This window comes from Rhineura floridana, chromosome 2, assembly GCF_030035675.1.
Source record: "Rhineura floridana isolate rRhiFlo1 chromosome 2, rRhiFlo1.hap2, whole genome shotgun sequence".
Classification (NCBI taxonomy): Eukaryota; Metazoa; Chordata; class Lepidosauria; order Squamata; family Rhineuridae; genus Rhineura; species Rhineura floridana.
In genome coordinates, this window is record NC_084481.1 from 64,742,671 (window position 1) to 64,766,145 (window position 23,475).

The 23,475-nt window shown below is 43.4% G+C and overlaps 1 protein-coding gene across 2 annotated transcripts in view; it reads left to right on the forward strand.

Moving 5' to 3' along the window:
* ZEB2 (zinc finger E-box binding homeobox 2) overlaps positions 1–22,487 on the forward strand; it is a 214,018-nt gene extending 191,531 nt beyond the window's left edge. Inside the window, exon 11 of one of the 2 annotated variants that reach the window (XM_061608854.1) lies at positions 16,408–22,487. In XM_061608854.1, coding sequence (XP_061464838.1) covers positions 16,408–16,628 — 221 coding nt within the window. In that variant the 3' untranslated portion in view covers positions 16,629–22,487. The remainder of the gene's footprint in view (positions 1–16,407) is intronic. The other variant, XM_061608856.1, reaches the window with a different exon arrangement.
* Positions 22,488–23,475: the final 988 nt, after the last annotated feature.

Sequence of the window (23,475 nt, forward strand, 5' to 3'; positions counted from 1 at the left end):
AATATACCTATTGGTGGAGCTGCACACATTAATCCAAGCTGCTGAACTGTGACTGCTGTATGCACAGTTCCTAACAGTGCAATCCTATGCATGTCTATTCAAGAGCACAATGGGGCTTAATCCAGGTAAGTATGAACAGGATGGCAGCCTTAGTAATAGGATTACAATAGAAGGAAAACACATCTTTTTGCTTTATTATTATAATTAAGCATAATCACCTCAGAGCTAATATATGTGTTATGCAGAAGCAAGAAAAAAGTAGAACTGTTTGTGCTGCTTTCCCCTCTGCCTCTGCTGTAATATATGGTGGAACACAAAATTTCTACCTGTGTGTGGTTGGTCAGTTCCCACTCTTAAAGATATTACCAAATGTCATCTCCATTGTAAGTAAGATCTCTTGTCTCCAACTACTCATATTACAGCAACAACATCGGTAAGAAGAAGCTTGAGTTGCTCATGCTTCTTTTACCACCTGCCATATGGAAGGGGATGGGCAAAAGGTGAACAGAAATATAAACCCACATTTTCTGTGAGTGAGAATGTACCTGTACACATGGGATCCACAGCAAAAGGCATCTGGCAAGCTCTGCTTTGGTCTGCAGGTCTATTCCTGGCCATCTAGATCCTCAATGCTTCCTGGGGAGCTCAAGTCTTCCAGAAGGGCTCGCGCAAAATGACTAGCTCTCCTTGGAATTTTATAGGTAAAAAAGAGACATTAAAAATAAATCTCTGTGCCCATTGATCCTATCATACATCTGGGTACAAGAAAAGAGAAAGAAAAAGCTTGTGGCAAGCTTATGCATGTAGTTGACTAGAAGACTTCCTCTCTTTGAATACAGGAAGGTTGATCAGAACAAATTTAAATGACATAATTGCTCTTTAGGAAGAGGAAGCATCATTTTCTAAAGCAAGAGGAAAGTGTAGCTGAACCCTTTCTAGAAGTTAGGTCTGAATTCTGTATGAAAGAGGCTGCAGTCGTATGCACACTTATTCAGGAGAATGCCCCACAGAAGCCATTGGACTTGCCTCCAAGAAAACATGTATCAGATTGTGCTGAAATAATCTGTCACAAGATTGATTGATTGATTGGGTTTATTGATATGCCACGTTTCCACAGTGACCTGTGCCCAAAGTGGCTTACAACAAACACTCAAAATAAAACCACTGGGGTTGGGGAGAGAAGTCGGTTTACAAAACATAGCAATACATTCAAATAAGACAAAAGTAAACAATTTAGCAAACATAATATAAATTCAATATTACAAAAGAAATAATCTAAACTTAAATACATAAGTACAATCCATCTCTTTGGCCTTTGTCACTTCCGGAGGACTGGTGGAGTTCCATTGTTTGAGGCAGCTTTAGGAGACAAGAAGAATCAGAGATCATTCCTTTAACTAACAGTGTGACAAACAACCTCAAAGACATTTGTTATGCAGATGCCGTCCAATTGTTTAGAAAGACTGGAAAAGCACAGTGTCTACAAGCATGTGTGGAATGCCCTCCCTTCCTTTTTCTGAATCATCACAGCTCTCCCACACATATGGAACTAGACAGATGGGACCATTGTGTCTCATGATTCTGAGGCAGTGCACAAATGCTATAGACCAGACATGGGGAAGTCCTACTCCCACCAACCCCAGCCAGCATGGTCAGCGGTTAGGGATTGTGGCAGCTGCAGTCCAACAACATCTGGAGGGCCAAAGGTTCTCATAGCTTCTTTTTCCATGTTGTGTAGCTGATTCTGATCAAATTAACCAAGAAAGCATAGCTTTCTACCTGCATACCTACTGCTACTAGGATATGGCCAACTTGTTTGTATGTCTGATGAAATCTCTAGTTTCCTCCTTCCTTTTTCGCTTCCTTTCTGGCCTTAGTGTAATGTGTCATTTGACAAATGTTACTACTGTTTTTGCAGCAGCCAATCTTCCCAGACAATTTGACTGCATCTCTCTAACAAATATTTTGAGTTGCTTCACAGAACTGCTTCTGAAAAGATTTGACATTATTCAATATTGTTTATAATAATATTATGGGTCTTCCCCCCCCCCTTTTTTTGTTTTGCTTTACTGGGAGAAGGCAGGAGAAAGAAGCTTATCTTTTCATATTGAAATGCAGAACCTCACTAGATGTTCATTTGCAACGAGCAAAGGGGGGGGGGGTTGCAGCAAAAGAAAAGGTCTAACAAAAATAACCATGATTTGCTAAGCTTGTTTTGCAGTTTTTACAAGATGACCCTAATATTCACAGTATGAATGTATTCGTGGGTTTTACATAATGACTTTTATCAGGAAGCTGGATTCTGCTTCTTAAATATAATTGCCAAGTGAAGAGGAACAGAAGAGAAGAAGCAGATTACCTTATCAAATTTGCAGCTTTTGAATATACAGTGCTATAATATAATGTCTACCCACCACATAGAGTTCCTTCTCCTTTTTACTCTAGCATCAAAGGGTAAAAACACAATTTTACCACTACAAATTTGAGTCTTGAAAGCTGGAAATAAAAAGAATTTGCATGTATTTCTGCAATAGGCTAAAAAAAAAAAGTAAACTCTGATACAGGGAGCCCCTTTATAAGAGTTCCTCTACTCCCCTATCTCCAAAATCACCAGCTCACAAGTTCTATCTGAAGTAGCTCAAGTTTCAAAGACAACTGTTGTGTGGTAAATTGGGCTGCTTTTGGAATAAGGGGACTCAGAAGTTCAGCAGTGTGCCCCAGTGGTGGCTGGTGCCCATTGAAACTGGTATGGTGGAAGGCACAGGACCAACAGCAGGTGAAGCCAGAGCCAATTACAGGATCAGCCTCCCCCTGATTGGTTATAAGAAGTGGAAAGAAAGAAGACAGGCAGGCGGTGGCTGGCTGAGAGAAGACTGAGGTTGGTGGGGCAGAGCCCCATTTGCCCGAAATGGACCAGCCTCTGCTGGAGATCGGAGCTTGATATGAAATCCTCTAGATTTGTCTTTCCTAACCTGGTGTCCTCTAGATGTCATTGGACTGCAACTCCCATCAGTCCGCCCAACATAGCCAATGGTCAGGGATGATGCAGTTGTAGTCCAAAACATCTGGAGGACACCAGGTTGGGGAAAGAAGCTCTATTGTCATAGTGAATATAATCTGCATTTTAAAACATTCTTTCATGAAGCTCATACAAAGGCACCTGATGATGTTACTAGTCACAATTCAGGACAAATCCACATGACAGTCTAAAACAGTTGTTCCTTCTTTTCAGGCAACCTTGGGAACAGTAGTTCTGTGTGTGGGGGGGAACTAGGAATTTCTAAGAGAGAATCTTCAGAACCCTCACCAACCCTACAACCTTGAGGATTTTTTGAGATAAGTCACTATAGTTAAGCAAGTATAAAACCGATATACTTTGTAGTGTAGGTAGAGTCTCAGTTAAGCCATAGTGCCAAAGAATCCTAGAAATTCAGACCCAGGGTGGATCAGGCTAGGAAGAATAATGAAAATTCACAACAACAGTGGCTATTAAGATCTGTACCAGTGATGAAACTTTTCCCTGGACTGGAGGAAGCCAATTATAGCCAGTTGGTTTCTATGAAGTACAGATTTGGCATCTCATAAACAACTACCTACCACATTGTTATGAGCCAGTCCTCTTCTCTAAGGAAGTTACTAGAGGAGGCAGGCGCTCCTTTCTGAACCATCCCCACATAGTTTAGGTGTGTGTGTTTTGATTACAATCTATTTCTTATGCTCTTCTGAACCAGCCTAGTCACAAGGGTTAAAAATGGGTCCATCTCCTTGAGTTGATCAGCAGTCCAACAGAATTAATGAGATTATCCCTTACCTTTTACTCTTCTTCTTTCCTGGAAGTCACACTTGAAAGGACAGAAACATGTTGTAGACCCATGCTCTTCTGGGCCCTCGGCAAGGATATGTGAGCCATCATACTGCCGCCCTGGGCTCCTGCTAGGAGGAAGGGAGGGGTATAAATCAAATAATACATAAATATTTCCTTGCTTTGCCTCAATAATATTTATGGATGCTCAGTTTTCTTTGGTGTAATGTGATGAAACCCTGGCCTGTAGCTGTTGACTGGATCCAGAAGAGATGGGTTTGTCATATCTGTAAGACCTCTGTGCAGTGATGAGCTAGTGCACCGAGAACCTACACCGAGAAACTAATACAAGTCCCTGCTAGCCCAAATAATGCGTGCCCCAGTCTTGCCCTGTTCTGGTCTGTCATATGTTATTAAATTATAGAATCATAGAATAGTAGAGTTGGAAGGGGCCTACAAGGCCATCGAGTCCAACCCCCTGTGCAATGCAAGAATCCAAATCAAAGCATTCCCGACAGGTGGCTGTCCAGCTGCCTCTTGAATACCCCCAGTGCCGGAGAGCCCACTACCTCTCTAGGTAATTGGTTCCATTGTCGTATAGCTCTTAACAGTTAGGAAGTTTTTCCTCATGTCCAGTCGAAATCTGGCTTCCTGCAACTTGAGCCCATTATTCTGTGTCCTGCACTCTGGGACGATCGAGAAGAGATCCCGGCCCTCCTCTGTGTGACAACCTTTCATGTACTTGAAGTGTGCTATCATATCTCCCCTCAGTCTTCTCTTCTCCAGGCTAAACATGCCCAGTTCTTTCAGTCTCTCCTCATAGGGCTTTGTTTCCAGTCCCCTGATCATCCTTGTTGCCCTCCTCTGAACCCGTTCCAGTTTGTCTGCATTCTTCTTGAAGTGCGGAGACCAGAATTGGATGCAGTATTCAAGATGAGGCCTAACCAGTGCTGAATAGAGGGGAACTAATATTTCACACGATTTGGAAACTATACTTCTGTTAATGCAGCCTAATACAGCATTTGCCTTTTTTGCAGCCACATTGCACTGTTGGCTCATATCCAGCTTGTGGTCAATGACAATTCCAAGATCCTTCTCATATGTTGTATGGCTGAGCCAAGTATCCCCCATCTTATAACTGTGCATTTCGTTTCTTTTTCCTAAGTGTAGAACTTCGCATTTATCCCTGCTGAATTTCATTCTGTTGTTTTCAGCCCAATGCTCCAGCCTATCAAGGTCCCTTTGAATTTTGTTTCTCTCTTCCACGGTATTAGCTATGCCCCCCAATTTTGTATCATCTGCAAATTTGATAAGCATGCTCTGTACCTCCTCATCCAAGTCGTTAATAAAAATGTTGAAGAGCACTGGGTCCAGGACCGAACCCTGTGGTACCCCACTCATTACTTCTGCCCAGTTTGAGAAGGACATTGATAAGCACTCTTTGAGTACAATTCTGGAGCCAACTGTGGATCCACATGATAGTTGTTCCATGGAGCCCACATTTAGCTAGCTTGCTAATCAGAATATCATGGGGCACTTTGTCAAAAGCTTTGCTGAAGTCGAGGTATATTATGTCCATAGCATTCCCACAGTCTACAAGGGAGGTTACCCGGTCAAAAAATTAGACAAGATATTTGGCAGGATTTGTTCTTCATAAATCCATGTTGGCTCCTAGTAATCATTGCATTGTTTTGAAGGTGCTTACAGACTGACTGCTTTATAATCTGCTCCAGAGTTTTTCCAGGGATTGATGTTAGGCTGACTGGTCTGTAGTTCCCCGGTTCCTCCTTTTTCCCTTTTTTGAAGATAGGGACAACATTAGCTCTCCTCTAGTCATCCAGCACTTCACCAGTCCTCCATGATTTCGCAAAGATAATAGACAGCGGTTCTGAGAGTTCTTCAGCCAGTTCCTTCAATACTCTAGGATGCAGTTTATCGGGCCCTGCCAATTTGAACTCATTCAAAGTGATTGGGTATTCCTTGACCATTTGTCTATCAATCTCTCAAGTTCCAATCCTGCCCCTTCTACTTCATGTTTCCCGGGAGGGTCACAGATCCTTTTTTGGGAGAAGACTGAGCCAAAGTAGGAATTGAGCACTTCTGCCTTTTCTTTGTCATCGTTATCATTTTGCCATCCTCATTGAGTAGCTGTGCCACCATTTCTTTTCTCTGTATTTTACTTTGGACGTACCTGAAGAAAGCTTTTTTGTTGCTTTTAGCATCTCTTGCTAACCTCAGCTCATTCTCAGCTTTAGCCTTCCTGACACCATCCCTGCAATTCCGTGATACCTGCCTGTACTCTTCCTTTGTGGTCTGGCCTTCTTTCCACTTCCTGTATGTGTCCTTTTTTGTTTTCAGGTCCTCTCTAAGCTTTTTGTGAAGCCACATTGGCTTCTTCTGCTGTTCCCCCCCCTTTTTTCCTTGTTGGAATTGCTTGCCATTGCGCTTTTAGAGTTTCCTTTTTTAGAAACTCCCACCCATCTTGGACTCCTTTTCTCCTTAGGGTGGCTTGCCATGGAACCGTACTTACAATTGTTCTGAGTATTAAATTCAGCTTTCCTGAAGTCCAGGGTGCACGTATGGCTACTCTCAGTTTTTGCTTCTGTTAAAATCAAGAATTCAAGTATGGTGTGGTCACTTTCCCCTAGAGTTCCCGTAACTGCCACTTCATCCACCAAATCATCTCTATTGGTTAGAATCAAGTCCAGGATAGCTGATCCTCTGTTGCTTCCTCCACTTTCTGTAGGAGAAAGTTATCTCCAACACAAGTCAGAAATTTCTTGGAGGGACCGTGTTTGGCAGAATTTGTCTCCCAACAGATATCGGGATAATTGAAATCCCCCATTACTACTACATCATGCCTCCTCGAAACATACAGCGTGATTCCACCTCCCTTTTTATTCCTTCTGTTCTTTTCGAACAAGTTATATCCTTCAATTGCTGTATTCCAGTCATGGGAGTCATCCCACCAAGTTTCAGTTACACACCTATCAAGTCATAATTGTCCTCCTGTATTAAGAATTCAAGTTCGTCCTGCTTGTTTCCCGTGCTCTGCGCATTAGTATACAGGCATCGAAGACCATGTGATTTGTGGCTTTGCTTCCTTACTACATTTTTCTGATGACTGTCACTGGTCCCTATTACAGCCAATCTCTCTGTTCCCGGTACTGTGCACAAGCCTTCATCAGTCATTACCACCACGTTTATGTCTCCCTCCCCCTTAGGATTCAGTTTAAAGCCCTCCTGATGAACTTCTCCATGCTGTGGACAAACACATTCTTCCCAGTCCTTGTGAGATGCAACCCATCACTTGCCAGCAATCCATCTTCCAGGAAGCATAGCCCGTGGTCCCAGAATCCATATCTAGCACGTCGGCACCACCTTCGTAGCCATTCATTCTCACGGAGTATTTTTCTTTCCCTTTCTACTCCTCCTCTAAGTACTGGAAGGATGGATGAAAAAACTATCTGGGCCCCAAAGTCCTTGAGTTTTCTTCCCAGAGCTTCAAAGTCTGATGTGATTTCTTCATAGCTCTGTTTGGCAGTATCATTTGTTCCTACATGGATGAGGAGAAAGGGATACCTGTCGGTGGGCTTGATGAGTGATGGCAACCCTTCCGTCACATCTCTAATCCATCCTCCTGGTAGATAGCATACCTGGCGAGTCCACGGATCTTCTCTGCATACTTGGGTTTCGATCCCATGCAGTAGGGGGTCTCTCACTACTAGTACTCTTCTTGTTGTTGTGAGGCAAGGTTTCATTGGCCCTGCTTGACTGAGCTTCAGCCTCTTGCTCGTTGTCGCACAGGGTCTCCTGTAATTCTTCCACCACAGACTTTCATCCAGTCTCATCCTCGAGTGGTTGAAAGCGGTTCCATAGTTCCACTGGTGAAGGGTGTCTTCTAGCTCTTCTGCTCCTAACTGTCACCCTTTCCCACATAGTTTCCTCCACTTCGTTGTTCCTCTCCAAAGCAATCTCCTCTTCTGCTACCACATGCTGTTGCTCTTCCACCTCCGCTTCTCTTTGCTGCTGTTGATCCAGCGTTCTGTCTAAGAACCCTTCATCTTCTCTTATAGTTCTCAGTGTGGCCACCCGCCATTCCAGGCTTCTCATTTTTTCTTCCAACAGTGCCACGAGCTTGCACTTGTTGCACGTGTACGCCATGCTTTTCTCAGGCAAGAAAACAAACATGGCACACACCTTGCAGGTCACAACCACTGGAGTATCCTTCCCATTCATACTCTCTTCTACCTTTTGTTTCTTTCTAACTACTTGTTTTGGAGTGGCGTGTGCTTTGTCCTGTCCTACTACAGGGTAAATTTGAGAGTCCCACTGGTATGTGGTGCGCTGTACAAGGAGAATTAGCAATTTGGTTTTTTGGGGGTTTTTTTGTTAGGGACCTCACCCTTGACCTCCCCTGTCGAACTCCTTTGTCAAACTCCTATTTGCTGTCCTTGTTTGCTTGCTCTGTTCGCTCACTCTCTGAAAGCTGGCTTGCTTATATGTCCTCACCTGTAGACCAACTGAGACAACTCCCTCTGCTCTGCTCTGCTCAGCTCTGCTCTGTTAGGAGTCAGGAAACAGAATGCATTTTTTTACTGTGATTCTTTAATTTGAGTAAGTGTTTGGGGAAGTGCCATCGCTTAGTGTAGAGCATCTGTTTTGCATGCAAAAGATCCCAGGTTCAATCCCCAGCATCTCCAGGTAGGGCTGGGAGAGGCCCCTTTCTGAAACCCTGATGAACTGTGGTCACTCAGTGCCAACAACACTATGCTAAATGGACCAATGGTCTAACTTGGTATAAGGCAGCTTCCTATGTTCCTGTGTTCCTCATTGTATTGCACCCCATTCTGAGATTGGTTATGATGAAGGGCTGGTTAGAAATATTCTAAATAAATAAAAAATAAAGATGGAGTTCTGATTCAACATGCATGACAGAGATGGTGGCGGGAAGCAGATATCGACAAGACTGTGTGAGGAGGGAGGCAGCTCTTTCCATTTTTATTTATTTTATTTATTTTATTTAATTTCTATACCGCCCAAAGCCAAAAGGCTCTCTGGGCGGTGTACATAAGAGTAAAACAGCAACATAAAATACAAAAACATAGAAATAAATAGCAAACTCAACAGAACAAATAATTAAATAGCATTAAAATACAATAAAATACAATTAAAGTGTAGTTAAAACAAGCAAAGACTCACATACATACACACACCAATCTCATTCACACCACACAGCATACATCCGGCGACAATGTCCCAGGCCGAAGACTCTCCTCGTGCAGTGCAGCGGCAACGATGAAATAGGCTGGGACCTGGTCCTGCAGGGCGTGGCAGCTGTTAACAGCAGCAGTCCAGCAGGAAGGGTGGTGGCGGTGACAGCCAGGGGAAGCAGCACAGCAGCAGCAGATGACAAGGGGCTCTCCCTCCCCGGCAGCGCAATGTTCTCCCTCCCGCAGGCAGAAGGTCTCCCAGGCCTCTCAGCCAGCCAGCCTATATATCCCTCCAAGGAGCTACAGATGGAAAAGGTTAGCCACAGCTGGATGAGTACCTGGGACCTGGTCCTGCAGGGCGTGGCAGCCGCCAACAGCAGCAGTCCAGCAGGAAGGGTGGTGGTGGTGACAGCCAGGGGAAGCAGCACAGCAGCAGCAGATGACGAGGGGCTCTCCCTCCCTGGCAGCGCAATGTTCCTCTTCCTGCAGGCAGAAAGTCTCCATAAAGCTTCTGTCCTGCTACAACAGTCAAAATGACCCTCATAGGGTAACTAGTCCACATTGTGATTTTGGTATCACAGTAGCTGCACGAATGGAGTGTAAAGTAAATATAACACTATATCATTTCAGAATTCAGCCCTCATCATATCAAGAGTGTGATTACCACACTCTAATGAAGATTTACTGAGGGTGAGTGAGAGCGACAGATGACTCAATTAGCAAAATCCTGTGCCTGTTTTGATTTGACTGTACAGCAGCTTCAGAAAATTTCAAAAAAAGAGTGGGGGGAAGGAACATTGCAAGGGGGTGGGAGAGGAAGGAAGGAGATCAGCATGTTACCAGAACTTTTTGTATGTAGCAATAGAAGGATTTCTCAAAAGTGTAAGGGGGTGGCCTCTTCTATGTCCCCGTTGTGTCCTCATTGCTCTTTGTCCAGTTGGATATGGAATTGTGCTTTTCTGAATCCCCACACCAGCTGGGAGGAAGTAGGAGACAAAATTCTAGATAAAAATTCAGCCCAAACACTGTCTGCATTGATTGGCACAGAGCAGCTGACTGGGGAAGGCTGAGCCACAGAGCTTGTAGTACCACACACATTGCTCTAGCACTACCGCAGCTTTAAGCTGCTCTTGTGGGGAAAGAGCAGCCATCACTCAGTGGCAGAGCCATCGGCTTTGCATGCAGAAGGTCTCAGGTCCCATTCTCGGCATCTCCAGGTAGAGCTGGAAATGTGCTCTGCCTGAAGTTCTGGAGAGCCACTACTAATCAGTGTAGACTGTTCTGAACTAGATGATCAGTGGGCTGAGTTAGTATAAGCTTCCTATGAAAAAGTCTGAAGTTACACCCTGAACTTTATTAAAGTGCACACCTATATTAAAGTGAACTGGAGGCCTGAGGCCCAGTAGCTTCATTAGTGCATCGCAGCCCACAAGGGATGCTACATTAGGGCAGGTGGCCCTATCTGAGGCATTCAGTGGTGGCTGGTGCCCATCGGGACTGGTTGGGCAGAAGGCAGTAAGGCCAACACTAGGTCAAACCAGAGCCAATGACAGATGGAACAAACTACTTCTAGTTTTGTCCCTGTCCTCCTTGTCGAGTTCTACAAAGGCAACACTGAGACTAAGGAAGTGGAAGTGGACAGGCAGTCGGGCACCCCCTGGACTGGCTGTAGGTAAGAAGACAGGGAAGTGGGGGCTGGCTGAGGACAGGCTGGTGGGTCGCTGCCCTATTTGCCCAAAATAAATGAGCCTGCACTGGCATTGCATCAAAAGAATCATATAAACAGCTTTTTAAAGTGTAGAAATATCACAGCAAAACTAGCACATGCATTTGAGGGATTCAAAGCAAATCAAAAACACAGGCTGGTCTGGATTATGCTCGCTGAAATCCATTAGTTGCTGGGTAGGAATTGTGAAATTAGAATTGATAATAATAATAATAATAATAATAATAATAATTAATTTGTTTGTCGCCTATCTGGCAATTAGCCACTCTAGGCGACGTACATTAAAAGAGATAAAATACAATAACAGATTAATAACAATAGGTAAAATACTGGACAGTCATCAATACATAATGGAGCAGCTCCCATTCCACCCCCAAATTAGAATAAACCCATTGTAAAGACAGTTATTTGTGCCCTATGGTAAAAATTGTTCTTCAGCTAGGGATGACAAAATAACGGTAAGCTCACACTATATGAGAAATGTAATAATAGTTTACTAAAGGAATAAAGAGGACAGGTCCAGTCCTACCACTAGACACTATGAGGCAGCTACCTTAGATGGCAGATGCTGGGGGATGGGAGCAATGTGGAGGTGACAGAGGCATAGCTATGTGTGCCATGGGGCCTGCACTATGACTCTTAGCTAGCCTACTGTGCAAAGACAATGCTGTCCTGTTGCCCATTGTCGATGTAAGATTCAACTGTTTGGTTGGCTTCTGTATACTGAATGCTGGTTACCATTTTGTCCTCAGGCAGCAAAATGTCTTGGACTGCCCCTGAAAAATTATACCTTTTTGCCTTTTTCTTTCTGTTCAGATCAACTATAACCTATGTAGAATTAGCACTATGTAGTAATAGAATCTAAATGGACAATACATTTCTGGGTGCCCAAATCTACACATTTCTGCAACAAAGATTTTTGTCTGTGAAAGGGATGCCATGTTTTCTAGCCTGCACTGTAAGTGACAAAATCTATCCACCACAAATTCACTGTCCACTTACTGAAGTCATATCCTTGCAATCTGTATGGTCTTAGACAAACACAGCTGTGTTTACCTGAGTTGTGTGATCCCATGTACATGTGACAAACTTCAAATAAATGCACTCAGAATGGTGCTGCTGCAAATGCACATTAAAATAAATGCAGCAAAGTGTGCTTGTTAGATAGAAACGGAAGAGCTCACTTCAAATAAATCTACTGAGTTGTTGGACTGTGGCTCACGAAGCACGTTCATGAGCAATGTAAAAGGGCTAGTATTAAACTGGAAAATGAAAGGCAAACAAAGAATTGCTTTAGCATGTTAATGCAGCTTTATAAATAAGATTTTAAGTGCCGAACTGTAAGGAAATCAAGTTATGTTTCCCACAATATATGTAATAACGTTACACTGCACATCTATAGCGATGTTTAATGCATAATAGTGAATAATGTAGTATTCAAAATTATAAAGAGTTTTAAAGTGGCCAACTGAAAAAGAAAAAAACCACGAACATTCCAACAATGTTGTGATGAAGATAGTGGCTGGAATGACAAATACAATGAACAGGCAAAACCTTTTGTCAAAGCAAATGTTAATGGATGCAGTTTTCCACAGCATAGTTACGTCCAAACCCTAGATTTAGGCTGATCAATGTTTTATGGTAATAATCAAGGTAAACTGGCTTAAATAGAAGTGCTTTGTTTTAAGCTAGTCTAGATTAATTGGTCTCCTCATGTTCAGTATGTTTGTTTTAAAAAACACCGATTTTTATTAAGTGTGAAGCATGTACTTAAGTCTCTTTTCCACTGAAATCACAAGAATGTCACAGTGCTTACATTTGGCTACGATCAGCTGCAATCCAACTCCCACATTTCCACATGGAGTAGGGTTGCCAGGTTCTTGCAACTCTGTAATGGGAAAAACCGCAAGGTAGAATTCTCCCTTCCTCTTGCACAACTTTTAAAGATACAGAAGACCTCTTGGTTGCCAGGCCCGGCCTCCAAGAGGTCTTCTGTATCTTTAAAAGTTGTGGAGGGGGGGAGGGAGAATTCCACCTTGTGGTTTTTCCCATTACAGAGTTGCAAGAACACCTGCACTTGGCTGACCTTCTCTTCTCCTAAAGATACAGGATCAGGCCATGGACCTGGCAACCCTAACATGGAGAGCTCACTTTGCATACACAAGGCCCCAGATTCAATGCCAGGCAACTGCAGTTAAAAAGAAAAAGAACAGAGAATCAGGTAGCAGGTGATGGCAAATACCTCTGCTTGGGACCCTAGAGAGCAGGTGCTAGTCAGAGTATACAGTACAGGGCTGGATGGGCCAAAATTGAGCTAGGTGGACCAGATCCTCCTTCTTCCTCTAGGCTTGCCATTGTTTTGCCAGATATGCTTTGATGTCAGGCCAGTCACGTCCAAAAGTTCTAGAAGAGACATGGAGAAATGGCCGTCCGTGGACCTCAGAAGCGAAAAAGAGTCTTTGTTTTTAATGAAACAAACAAACATGAATTCCAGTGCAATGAATGGTTGTATCCGCATGTGAGAAAGGAGAAAGGAGTGGCTCCACTACAGGCTAACATAACTTGTCACTCACCAGACTAAATGCAGCCCAGCAGCTCTGTGTTGTTGTGGCCGCAGCAGCACCAGAGAGGAGTGTATGGGCCGCCTTGTAGGTAGGCCACCAGATTGGATTGGCAGGTTGTGATCAGCTTGGTGGGTCATAGGTTATGTAGGCCAACTGTACTGGAATTCATACCCACAAATCCTTTTTCTATTCAGGATTTGGCTTTTTTTAGAAAAAGGTTGGAAGCATTTTTTTAAAAACTGCCAAAGTCAGATTTATGCATTCTTTGCCTCCAAAATTTAGGGGTGCAGGAAATGAAGATGAAGAATTACTAGAGCTCCTATATATCAATCAATAAATGTCCATATAATGTATTTTCCCCATCCTGTTGACCAGGAGTTGTAAAGCTCCTACCTATTTCACTGGAAATCTGGGGAATGCAGTAAAACAGAGACATATACATGCCTTCCTCTTCTTCCTCTTTCTCTGTTATATAGAAACTTGTGAGTCATGGTTTTCAGGTTTATAGCTGTGGGTTGGTGGTTTTTTGGGGGGGTTGGTTGGTTTGAATTCATTCACAGACTGATTCTGTGAGCCACTGTGCCAGCATCCTACCTCATGTGTTGAAGGGACATGCCCAGAGTTTAAGATTCAGCCAGGGGTGGAATTGTGCAGGATCTCGGGTGGTGGTGGTCTTAGACTTTTTACTTTTTGGGGAGAAGGGCCCCAGCAGGGTCCGTATGTCTCCAGCATCCTACATGCCAATCAGCATGAAAGGGGAGTGTATTAGCTACTGAGAAGAGTCTTCTAACATGCTTCCTTGTCCTTTCCTGCGCATTGAAGCCAATCAGAGTGAAAGGAGGTGAGTCAACCACCAAGAAGACACTTCTCAGTAGCTAACACTCCCCTCTTTCACGCTTATTGGTTCCTAGGCATTAAGAAGGATCTCATTCTCAACCCCACAGCAAAAAACAAAAAACAAAAAAAGAACAAAACAGGGAGGGACATGGCTGTAATTAACATGAAGGGACCCTGCACTTCTGAATTTGCCACTACACGCTGGATTCAGCCCAGTGATTGCTACGCCACAATCAGGTGATACCTGTAACAGTGGGGAAGGGCCGTAGCTCAGTGGCAGAGCATCTGCCTTGGATGAAGAAGGTCCCAGGTTCATTCCATGGCATCTCCAGGTAGGGCTGGGAGACAACCCTCTCTGAAATCCTGGAGAGCCCTGCCAGACAGGGTAGGCAGTACTGAGCTAAATGGACCAATGATCTGACTTGGTATATGGCAGCTTCCTGTGTTCCTAATATGTCGGTATAAATAAGCCAACTACAAAATCTGAAGTCAATACACAATTGCAATGATGCATTTATTCAGGATCAAAGTGCCCTTTACCCTTGAGGTAGCTGTTATGAAAAGGCTTTGCATGAGCAATTCCTAAACTCTGATCTTGGCACAAAGCCAAAACAGGAAAAATCAACCCAAAATGTAAATATTGGGGAATTATTAATAACAAAATAAAGAACTCCCCGCTAAAAAACTCTACACCAACATCATCTGTTAAGATTTAGGTTAACAAAACCTAGCAGTACTCAAATAAATGTACATTGTAAATTTAAATCTTATTTAACAGATATATGCCAAAGAATGTCTTCTACAGGTCTGCCCACACTGCAGATTAGGTGGGTTTCATTTTCATTTATGTCCCTCCTGGATATGGGATGCACCTTAACTCTTTGCACCTTCCACCTTGAATACAAACAGTGATAGGGCAAGTAGAATTCTCCATTCTAGGGTTGCCAGGCTCAGGGCCTGCGAATGATTCTGTATCTTTAAGAGAAGAGAAAATTCAGCCAAGTGCAGGTTTTCTTGCAACACTGTAATGGAAAAAACCACAAGGTGAAATTCTCCCTTCCCCCTGCACAACTTTTAAAGATACAGAAGACCTCTTGGAGGCTGGGCCTGGCAACCAAGAGGTCTTCTCTATCTCTAAAAGTTGTGCAGAGGGAAGGGAGAATTTCACCTAGTGGTTTTTCCCATTACAGTGTTGCAAGAAAACCTGCACTTGACTGAATTTTCTCTTCTCTTAAAGATACAGAATCATTCGCAGGCCCTGAGCCTGGCAACCCTACTCCATTCCCTCTTTGTGTCAGTGTATACGTTTCAGCGTACTTTGCCATCCTGGATGAAATACTTCCATTCTTTTCTCCATGGCTCCAGATTATGTCATATAGAATTGGATACGTTCTTCCTTGAAGGCCAGCTAATCTAAATATTTGCAGGAAATCAAGAGCTAGAGTATCTCCAACAAATGACTGTCTAGGTTCTGCTTTAAGACCTCTGACAAAGGAGAGATACCCACCCCCACCCTCCACTGCAAACTGGCTTCATTTTCAAACTGCTCTTACCATGAAAAAGTTTATCCTAATGTTCTTATCAGCAGGCTTCACATCCCTGGATATCTTCATTGCTTTGGAGAGCGGTGGGGAGCCTCCAGTCCATGGACCTAATTAGGCCAGCCAGGCCATTTCAGCCAAGCCCTGTTCACTTGCCCTACACCTGATGTCATATATGACATCAGATGTGGGGCACTTAAAAGCATGGGGTCCCTGCACAAAGGTTTTCAGATGCTGCCAATCAGCTGACTGGTGACACCTGCAAAGCCCTGTGCCTTTGCAAGTGCTGTTGGTCAGCCCATCATTGGCACTTGCAAAGGCACAGGGCTTTGCAAGACCAAGTGTGGCCCAAGACACTTTGCTGCCCCCCTCCTCCCTGGTTGTCATGTAAGGACGAATACTTTAAAAAGCCTCACTGCACCATTGAAACATCTGTTCCTGCCTTCGTCTCTCTCCCTAAATTCCTCTTCCACCTTGCCGCATGTAAAGTTTGTGATCACATGGATTTATTGCCAGGTTAAGCCTGTGGGTAATGCTTATGTTATTACAGCTTAGAAAGATCCCAGGATGCATATTTGAGCATACATACCGTAAAAAAAAATCAAGCCATTCCTGTACAGCATGCTATTGTTGGAATGCCTCAGATGCAAGCCAATAAGAGAAAGGATACTTGGGATACTCAGTCGATTTATACTCCTTCATTTTATTTTATGCCCCTGTTTAGGCAGGAAGTGGAGTCCTATAAATCTGACAACACTGAAAATCAGAAGCTATGTTCCCACAATGAAACGAAGGAAATTGCAAAAGAGAAAACCAGAGCAAGAGGGTCTTTCAACCAGAGGTGTACTCTTTTCCCACTTCCCTTTTGCCAAGCGGTGGGAAATTCAGAGAAGCTTGGCTCACAGTTGGAGGAGAGAGCACTGGGGACTTCAGGTGCCTTTGTAATAATCTGTTTCTTTTCAAATGTGCAAGTTGGGCAAGCATCACAAAAACACAGAAGCATAGACTGACAATTCCGGATTCCCAACAGCAAACAGCACCCTTGAAATACAAAAAAACAAAAAACAGCTCCCCTGCCAAACCTTTGTTCAGAACATAAGAACTTAAGCAGAGCCTGCTGGATAAGACCAAAAGCCCAGAGTGCTCAACCAAATGCCTCTAGGAAGCCCACAGGAAGGAGTTAAGTACAGGAACCATCTTCTGTTGGTGTTGCTGTTGTTGGCCAGAAATTTGTATTCAGAGACATATGGCCTCCAATAGTGGAGGTAGTACACATAGTCAGTTGGGCTAGCAGGCACGGATAGTCTGTCTAATCCTTTTTTAAAGCCATCCAAATTGGTGGCCATCACTACATCCTGTGGCAGCAAAGGCCATTGTTGAACTATGTGCTGTGTGAAAGATTTCCTTTTGTCCGTCCTGAATCACCCACCCTTCAACTTTATTGGATGACCCCAGGTTCTAGAATCATGAAAGTTGGACAGTGACCTGTCTTATCCACTTGCATAATTTTATTCACTTTTATTGAGTCTCCCCCCCCTTGCCTTTTTTCTAATCTAAAAAGTCCCAAATATTATAACCCTTTTCCATAAGGGAGATACACCAGCCTTTTCCCACTATACAGCGCCTACACAGCAGTTCAAGTGTGGTCTCACCATACATTTGTATAAAGGCATTATGATCTTGGCAGTTTTCTTTTTGATCCTAAATATTGTTGTTTTGGAATTCTTAGCCACTCTATATGCCAAATGCAAACTTATTTGCCAGGCCAGGTGCACTTGTTTCCCAGCTGCCTCTAACATAGGTGAGAGTGACTAGCATTCCAATCTATCTTTAGACAAAAGTAGCCAAATGACAATTAAACCTGCACCTTTAACTCTCAGGGTGCACAGCACCTCAACAGCCACCATTTCTTCACAGTGCACATCCAGTACCGCCTGGCTGTGCTAATATTTACACAAAAGCATCGCTGCTGAGGAAGTGGAAAGTCATCACATGCATTGCCCTGTGCAACTATTGCTACTGTTGCCCTGCCCAGTGCATAGAGGCAAGGGGTTGAAAATCCACTCATGCCATTTGCTGGGAAATTCCCCTACAATCGATATCCTGTAAGCAAAGCAGCATTTGGCTTAAAAAGCACCAGTTGTATTAAAAGGTAGGTGGGCATTTCTGCATTCAGATACAGAAGAATGGCATGGTGTGCAACTCATTTGGCAACAACTCTCATGAATCATCACTTAGAATAGCCAAGTGAGCCTCCAATAGCAGAAGTTTGAACCATAGCAAAATTCTACACACACGCGCGTGAGCACGCACGTGCGCGCGCACACACACACACACACACACACACAGAGAAGCTACTCCACCACCTCTACATATCTTTTTTCTTTTTAAAGCATGGATTGCTACAAATATGCTACAAGGGGGGTGGTTTGCAACAGGAGCTCCACGTTGTCAAATTGGCAGTAGCAGGGGGTGCCATGAATAGTATAGAACCGAGGAGTTAAACTGAAAATCTGTTTTGAGCAAATTTTCTCACTCCATAAATGAAGAAAAAAAGGTGGGTGTCCCCCCCCTCCCCCGGCAAGCCTTCAGAAGTGAAGCAAATGGGCATGGCATCTCCAGTTCATCAGAAAACTCACTTGCACCTTATGGTCGCCATCTGTGGTGTGGAACATTTTCAACCTTGACAAAGCAGATTTGTCCAAGGATATTTCCTCTCTTTGAGATCAGAGAAGAAGCTGGGGCAAAACCGGATTCTGTGTTGGCACATCTACACTCAGGCACCCTCAGAGTAGCACAGCAGGAACCAGAAGGCCAACCTGTAAGTAAAGAAACAAACCACTGCATAGCACTTGGTGCTAAGTAATGCCAAAGGTCACAGTTTTCTTCCTCCAGTAAATTTTTAGAAGTGTTTCAGGATACAATGGAAAGGAAGGCGCATGCAACAGGTGGTAACATCTGTGTCCATTGCATTCTAGCCAAAACAATCTGCTCCCTTGTGTTCCCAGCATGAAACAAAGAAGATCTGAGAGGGCCAGAGTCATGGGAGTGGGTGGAGTAAAGCAAGGAGAGAGATTCCTACTCTCACAACTTGTGGAAGATGAAATCAGTACCAGTGAATTATTTTTCTTTCTCTCAGTGTGGGAGAATGTCTACAAAGTCTAGCTGGCTGGCAAGCGCAAACTCAGTGCATGTGTTATGATAGATAGATAGATAGATAGATAGATAGATAGATAGATAGATAGATAGATAGATAGATAGATAGATAGATAGATAGATAGATAGATAGATAGATAGATAGATAGATGTGTGCTACTACAGGGATAGAAAAAGGTACGGAAAGACATTCGAAGTGCTGTGAGGGTGGGTGGGTTCTGGTGTGTGCGCGCTGTCTTTATGGATAACCAATTGTTTAACAGTTCCCTACTCATTATCAGCAAAGGTCCAAGTATTCTTTTAAGCTAAAGATAGAAAAAAAACAAACTTAGTTTTGATGGCATGTCTTACCATGTGATTATTTTTATGTACATTTAAAAGCCAAGTTAGATAGGACAGAGCAGCCACATCTATTTTATTCACAAGTCTTTCCCATTCACATAAGGGAAGTTCACAGAAACTCAGCATGTGTTGAAAGAAAAGGTGTCCAGGGTGGTAGGGTGGAGATGGACTGTGCAGATTAGCTCTGCCACTGCTGCTGATGGACACCATGCCACTGGCATTCACGGAGGAAACCGTTCCCTGCCGTTCATGCATTTGGACAGCATGCAAAAGTACAAAGGTAGAGCTCCTCCATGTGGGGAAAGATCCTGGTCAACTCAGGGTGCTTCATCATGTGTAGGAGCTCAGCCCGCAACATCGATGTGAGAGGAGGAGAGCCCTTTCCCACACCTGTCTGGATGTACAGGTAGTGGAGAAGTGTTTCTGCTCTCTGTACTGGCAGCAGGAGCCATGCCCATGGGAGCATGTCACTGGTAGAGGGTGGTTGGGACTAGCCCATGTGGCCCACTCCCCTCATTGTTTCAACACACTGGTGGCTCATGTAGACCTCCTTATAGTTAGAGGGTGAATATGTTTATTTTGGAATGGAGCATACTGGCTAGGAGAAGGGCAGTAGCTCAGTGGTAGAGCATAGTTTTTGCATGCAAAAGGTTCCAAGTTCAACCACTGGCATTTCCATACCCTTCCAGGTGAGGTTGGGAAAGACCCCCACCTTATTAGTAATCCTGGAGAGGTACTGCTAGTCAGTGTAGGGCAGCGATGGAGTCTGTGGGCCGAATTTGCTCTGCAGGTCCCAGTGAGCCACGTCCACTTGCTTGTCATCCCACATCATTTTGTGGAGATCAGAGATAATCCTTTAAGAGCAGGCAGATGGATCCCTTATCTCCAGTGTCATCTAGTGGCAAATTCAGAAGAGGAGTTGAGTTCTTTCAAGTTAGTCATAGCCAAGCCCCCAAGCTCTTTTTTTTTTGCTTCTGGGTTAAGAATAAGATCCTTGTTAATGCCTTCTCCCACAACAATAGACACCCCTAGGAGCCAATAAGCGTGAAAGGAGAGAGTGTTAGCTATTGAGAAGTGTCTTCTTGGTGGCTGACTCACCTCCTTTCACTCTGATTGGCTCCAATCAGCAGGAAAGGACAAAGAAGCATGTTAGAAAACTCTTCTCAGTGTCTAACACTCCTCTTTCATGCTAATTGGCTTGTAGAATGCTAGAGACATAGGGAACCTCTTGGGACCCTGCTTCCCAAAACATAAGGGGTCTAAGACCCCCCCCCAAGCTCCTGGACAACTACACCCCTGCTTATCTCTAATCTTAGTGTTAAGCAGCGCAATGCTCAGATCAGAGATAAACGTACTCTCTGCTTTTTAAGAGTAAAAGGCAGCATTTCCACCCACCCCAGTGCTGGAGTGGGGTTGGGAAGGAAAGCTGCCTTTTATCTCTGATCTTAGCGCTGTGGGACTTAGCAGTAAGTTTAGGAGTGAAAATCTCTGTGCCTGTTCCTCAGGGATCCCCACTAAAGAGCAGGTAGGAAGATCTTTCCAGCCACCCCAGCACCGGAATGGAGTGAACTGGAAACGCGGATGTGTGTGTATCTGGTGTGTGAGTGTATACATGACTGTGTGTGAGACAGAGTGAGAATGCTGTGTGCCTGCTTGTCTGCTGCATGTATGTTTGTGACAACAGTGCTGGTGGTAGAGACATGTGCCTTTTCCTTTTTGAATTTTCTACGAGGTTCTTTTTTTGCCCTGCCCACTATTGGAACATGTCGCCTGGGAGGCTGGCCAAGCGTGAATCCAGGCCTCATGCTGCCTTTGAGGCAGACAATAATTGGCAGGTGCCCAAAGGTGCCATACGCTGATGGAAGAAGCTAGGCTATGGAATGGAATTTGCCAGCTCAGGGGCAAAGCCTGGGTAGAATCTGAAGGGCCATCATGGGCTAAACCTGCTAGATTCTGGTGGGTCATCATGGGCGAACCCAGTGGATGAAGGAGTGGTGAATCTTTCTGAAGGGCCAGAAAGAAGGAGGCCTTCAAGAGTGACTAGCATAACATGATGTAAACAGTGGGACAGGGCGGTTGCAGAGGAGTGGGACTCTGAGAGTAACATGAGATAACACTTTTCCATGCCCTAACGTAATTGGCTGGTGAGACTCTAACCGGCTGGTGAAGTGACTATATAAGGGCAGATCCACAGCATACCTTTAAAGCACAATGGATGCATCATTTAAATCACACAACGTCCCCCAAAGAATCTTGGGCACTGTGGTATCCCACACACAGAGCTAGAAATTCCCAGCAACTTAAATATCAGCAGTGCAAGCTGATATGAGGGCTTTGGAGGAGTGGAAGGGTGTCGCCACGAATCTACTAGCACTGCCTGCCTGCCTGCCTGCCAGCCTATGTGTGTGCATATATATGCACGCATGCTTATTACTCTGCCTTAGTAATGGCAGCATTATCTGTACTTTGCAAACAAAAAAGGCCCCACAGAGAACTGGTCAGATTAGTTATGTCAAGTCAAATATAGATTTATGGTATTAAAAAAAATCAGGTTCATTGCCTTGGTGGAAAAATTAACTCGTCAGTTATGTTTATTTATTTTATTATTTACTGCAATATCTACAACCCACACTTTCATAAAATATGTTATGGTAGTATACAACATACAAAATATAATAAAATTAGTAAAATATCCATAATTAAAAACATCACTAAAACATCAGTAGATACTGGTTGGTTAAAAAGATAAATTCATATTGTGAGGCCGGCCTAACAGTACAGTTTAGCAGAAGGTCAGTCAATGCTCAACACATTCATTACTGTTTAGTACAGTATTGTTTCATTTCATTTACAAATAAAAGAGACTCTGGAAGACCACTGATACCATCCTAGGCTCCCATCTGGAATGATGATGAATACAAACCTTGCATAACCTGAGACCCCCTTAAACTTAGAACTCTTGCTTTATGTCTCTTTAAGCTTCATGTGCCAAACCTTTCTGTAATACACTTTTCATGCTGTAAAAGAAATGAACAAAAGTTATTAGTTTGTTATGTTGCTAAAGTGATCAAATATATGTATAAGGCATCATAAAAGAACCTGAGTGTAAAAAGTATACCCAGAAGCTGAAAATAACAAAACATGGCAATGCATAATCAGCTGTTGTGCTGAAACTAGGAAGAAGGGTGGGATATAAATAAATAAATAAATCCAGAATATAAATTGTTTTAAATTGTGTTTTAAATTGTTTTTAAAAGATGTGTTTTTAAATTTGTATATTTGTTTTTAATGTTTTTAGTTATTGTAAACCGCCCAGAGAGCTTCGGCTATGGGGCAGTATATAAATACAATAAATAAATAAATACAACTAGGTTGCTTCCAGATGAAGTGTATATTGAAAAATTATCCTGATTTGTTTTCACAAAACTTGTACAGAGGTGACACAACTTTGCTGTCAAGTGGTTGTTATCCTGCACTTCCTACTGTAGTTTCTCTGTCAGTTTTCCTGCCGTAAAAAACCTCCAAAGTGGATTTGTTGTGCCAGAGTGCTATTTAGTGCTTGCTATTGGTTACATGTGACTGTACCCACTCTCTTTGTGGTGGATTATGAAGGTAAACTCTTCTTGCACAAAGGGCATATATACTGGCATCTACGCAAATGTATGAGAGAGCCACACAAAAGTGGAACAGTCTGGAAGTGCCCCTAGTTAAATAGGTATATGTGGTTGCAGAGGCAAATATCTTTTGAAAAACTCTTTAGGTACCCTAGAAAGAGCTGTGGATTTCCCTGCTGCAAAAAATGCTAGCAGAAACATTATGATTATTTTTGAGCTTCTGGACTTGCTTAATGTTCCACGCCTGATTCCCAACTTTAATACACTTCTCTCCTTCGAGAGGTTTTTGAAATAAAAATGACACCATGTCACGCCCCACTTTTGCCAACCTAGGCAATCTAGATTTTGCCAACCTAAACAAGCAGCTTTAACTCTCTAGTTGTTATGCTATATCATAAGCCCTAGAATCACAACCCTACACTCTCAGAATTAAGCAAAAAGGTCACCTAACAACATGATCTGCCCACAAAGATTGCAAGAACAAGAAAAGCTGACACCCTGAAGACTCTGATGTGTAACGCTGGCCTTCAAAATGTGTGACAATGACTCACGCTGAGGGACACAGCATAAACTGCAGTAGAAGCACTTTGACATAATGTGGGATTCATTTCTTCAAGAGCTATAACCCATTTCCTGATTCAGCATTTTCAGCAACAGTAATTTACAGTGACAGAATGAAA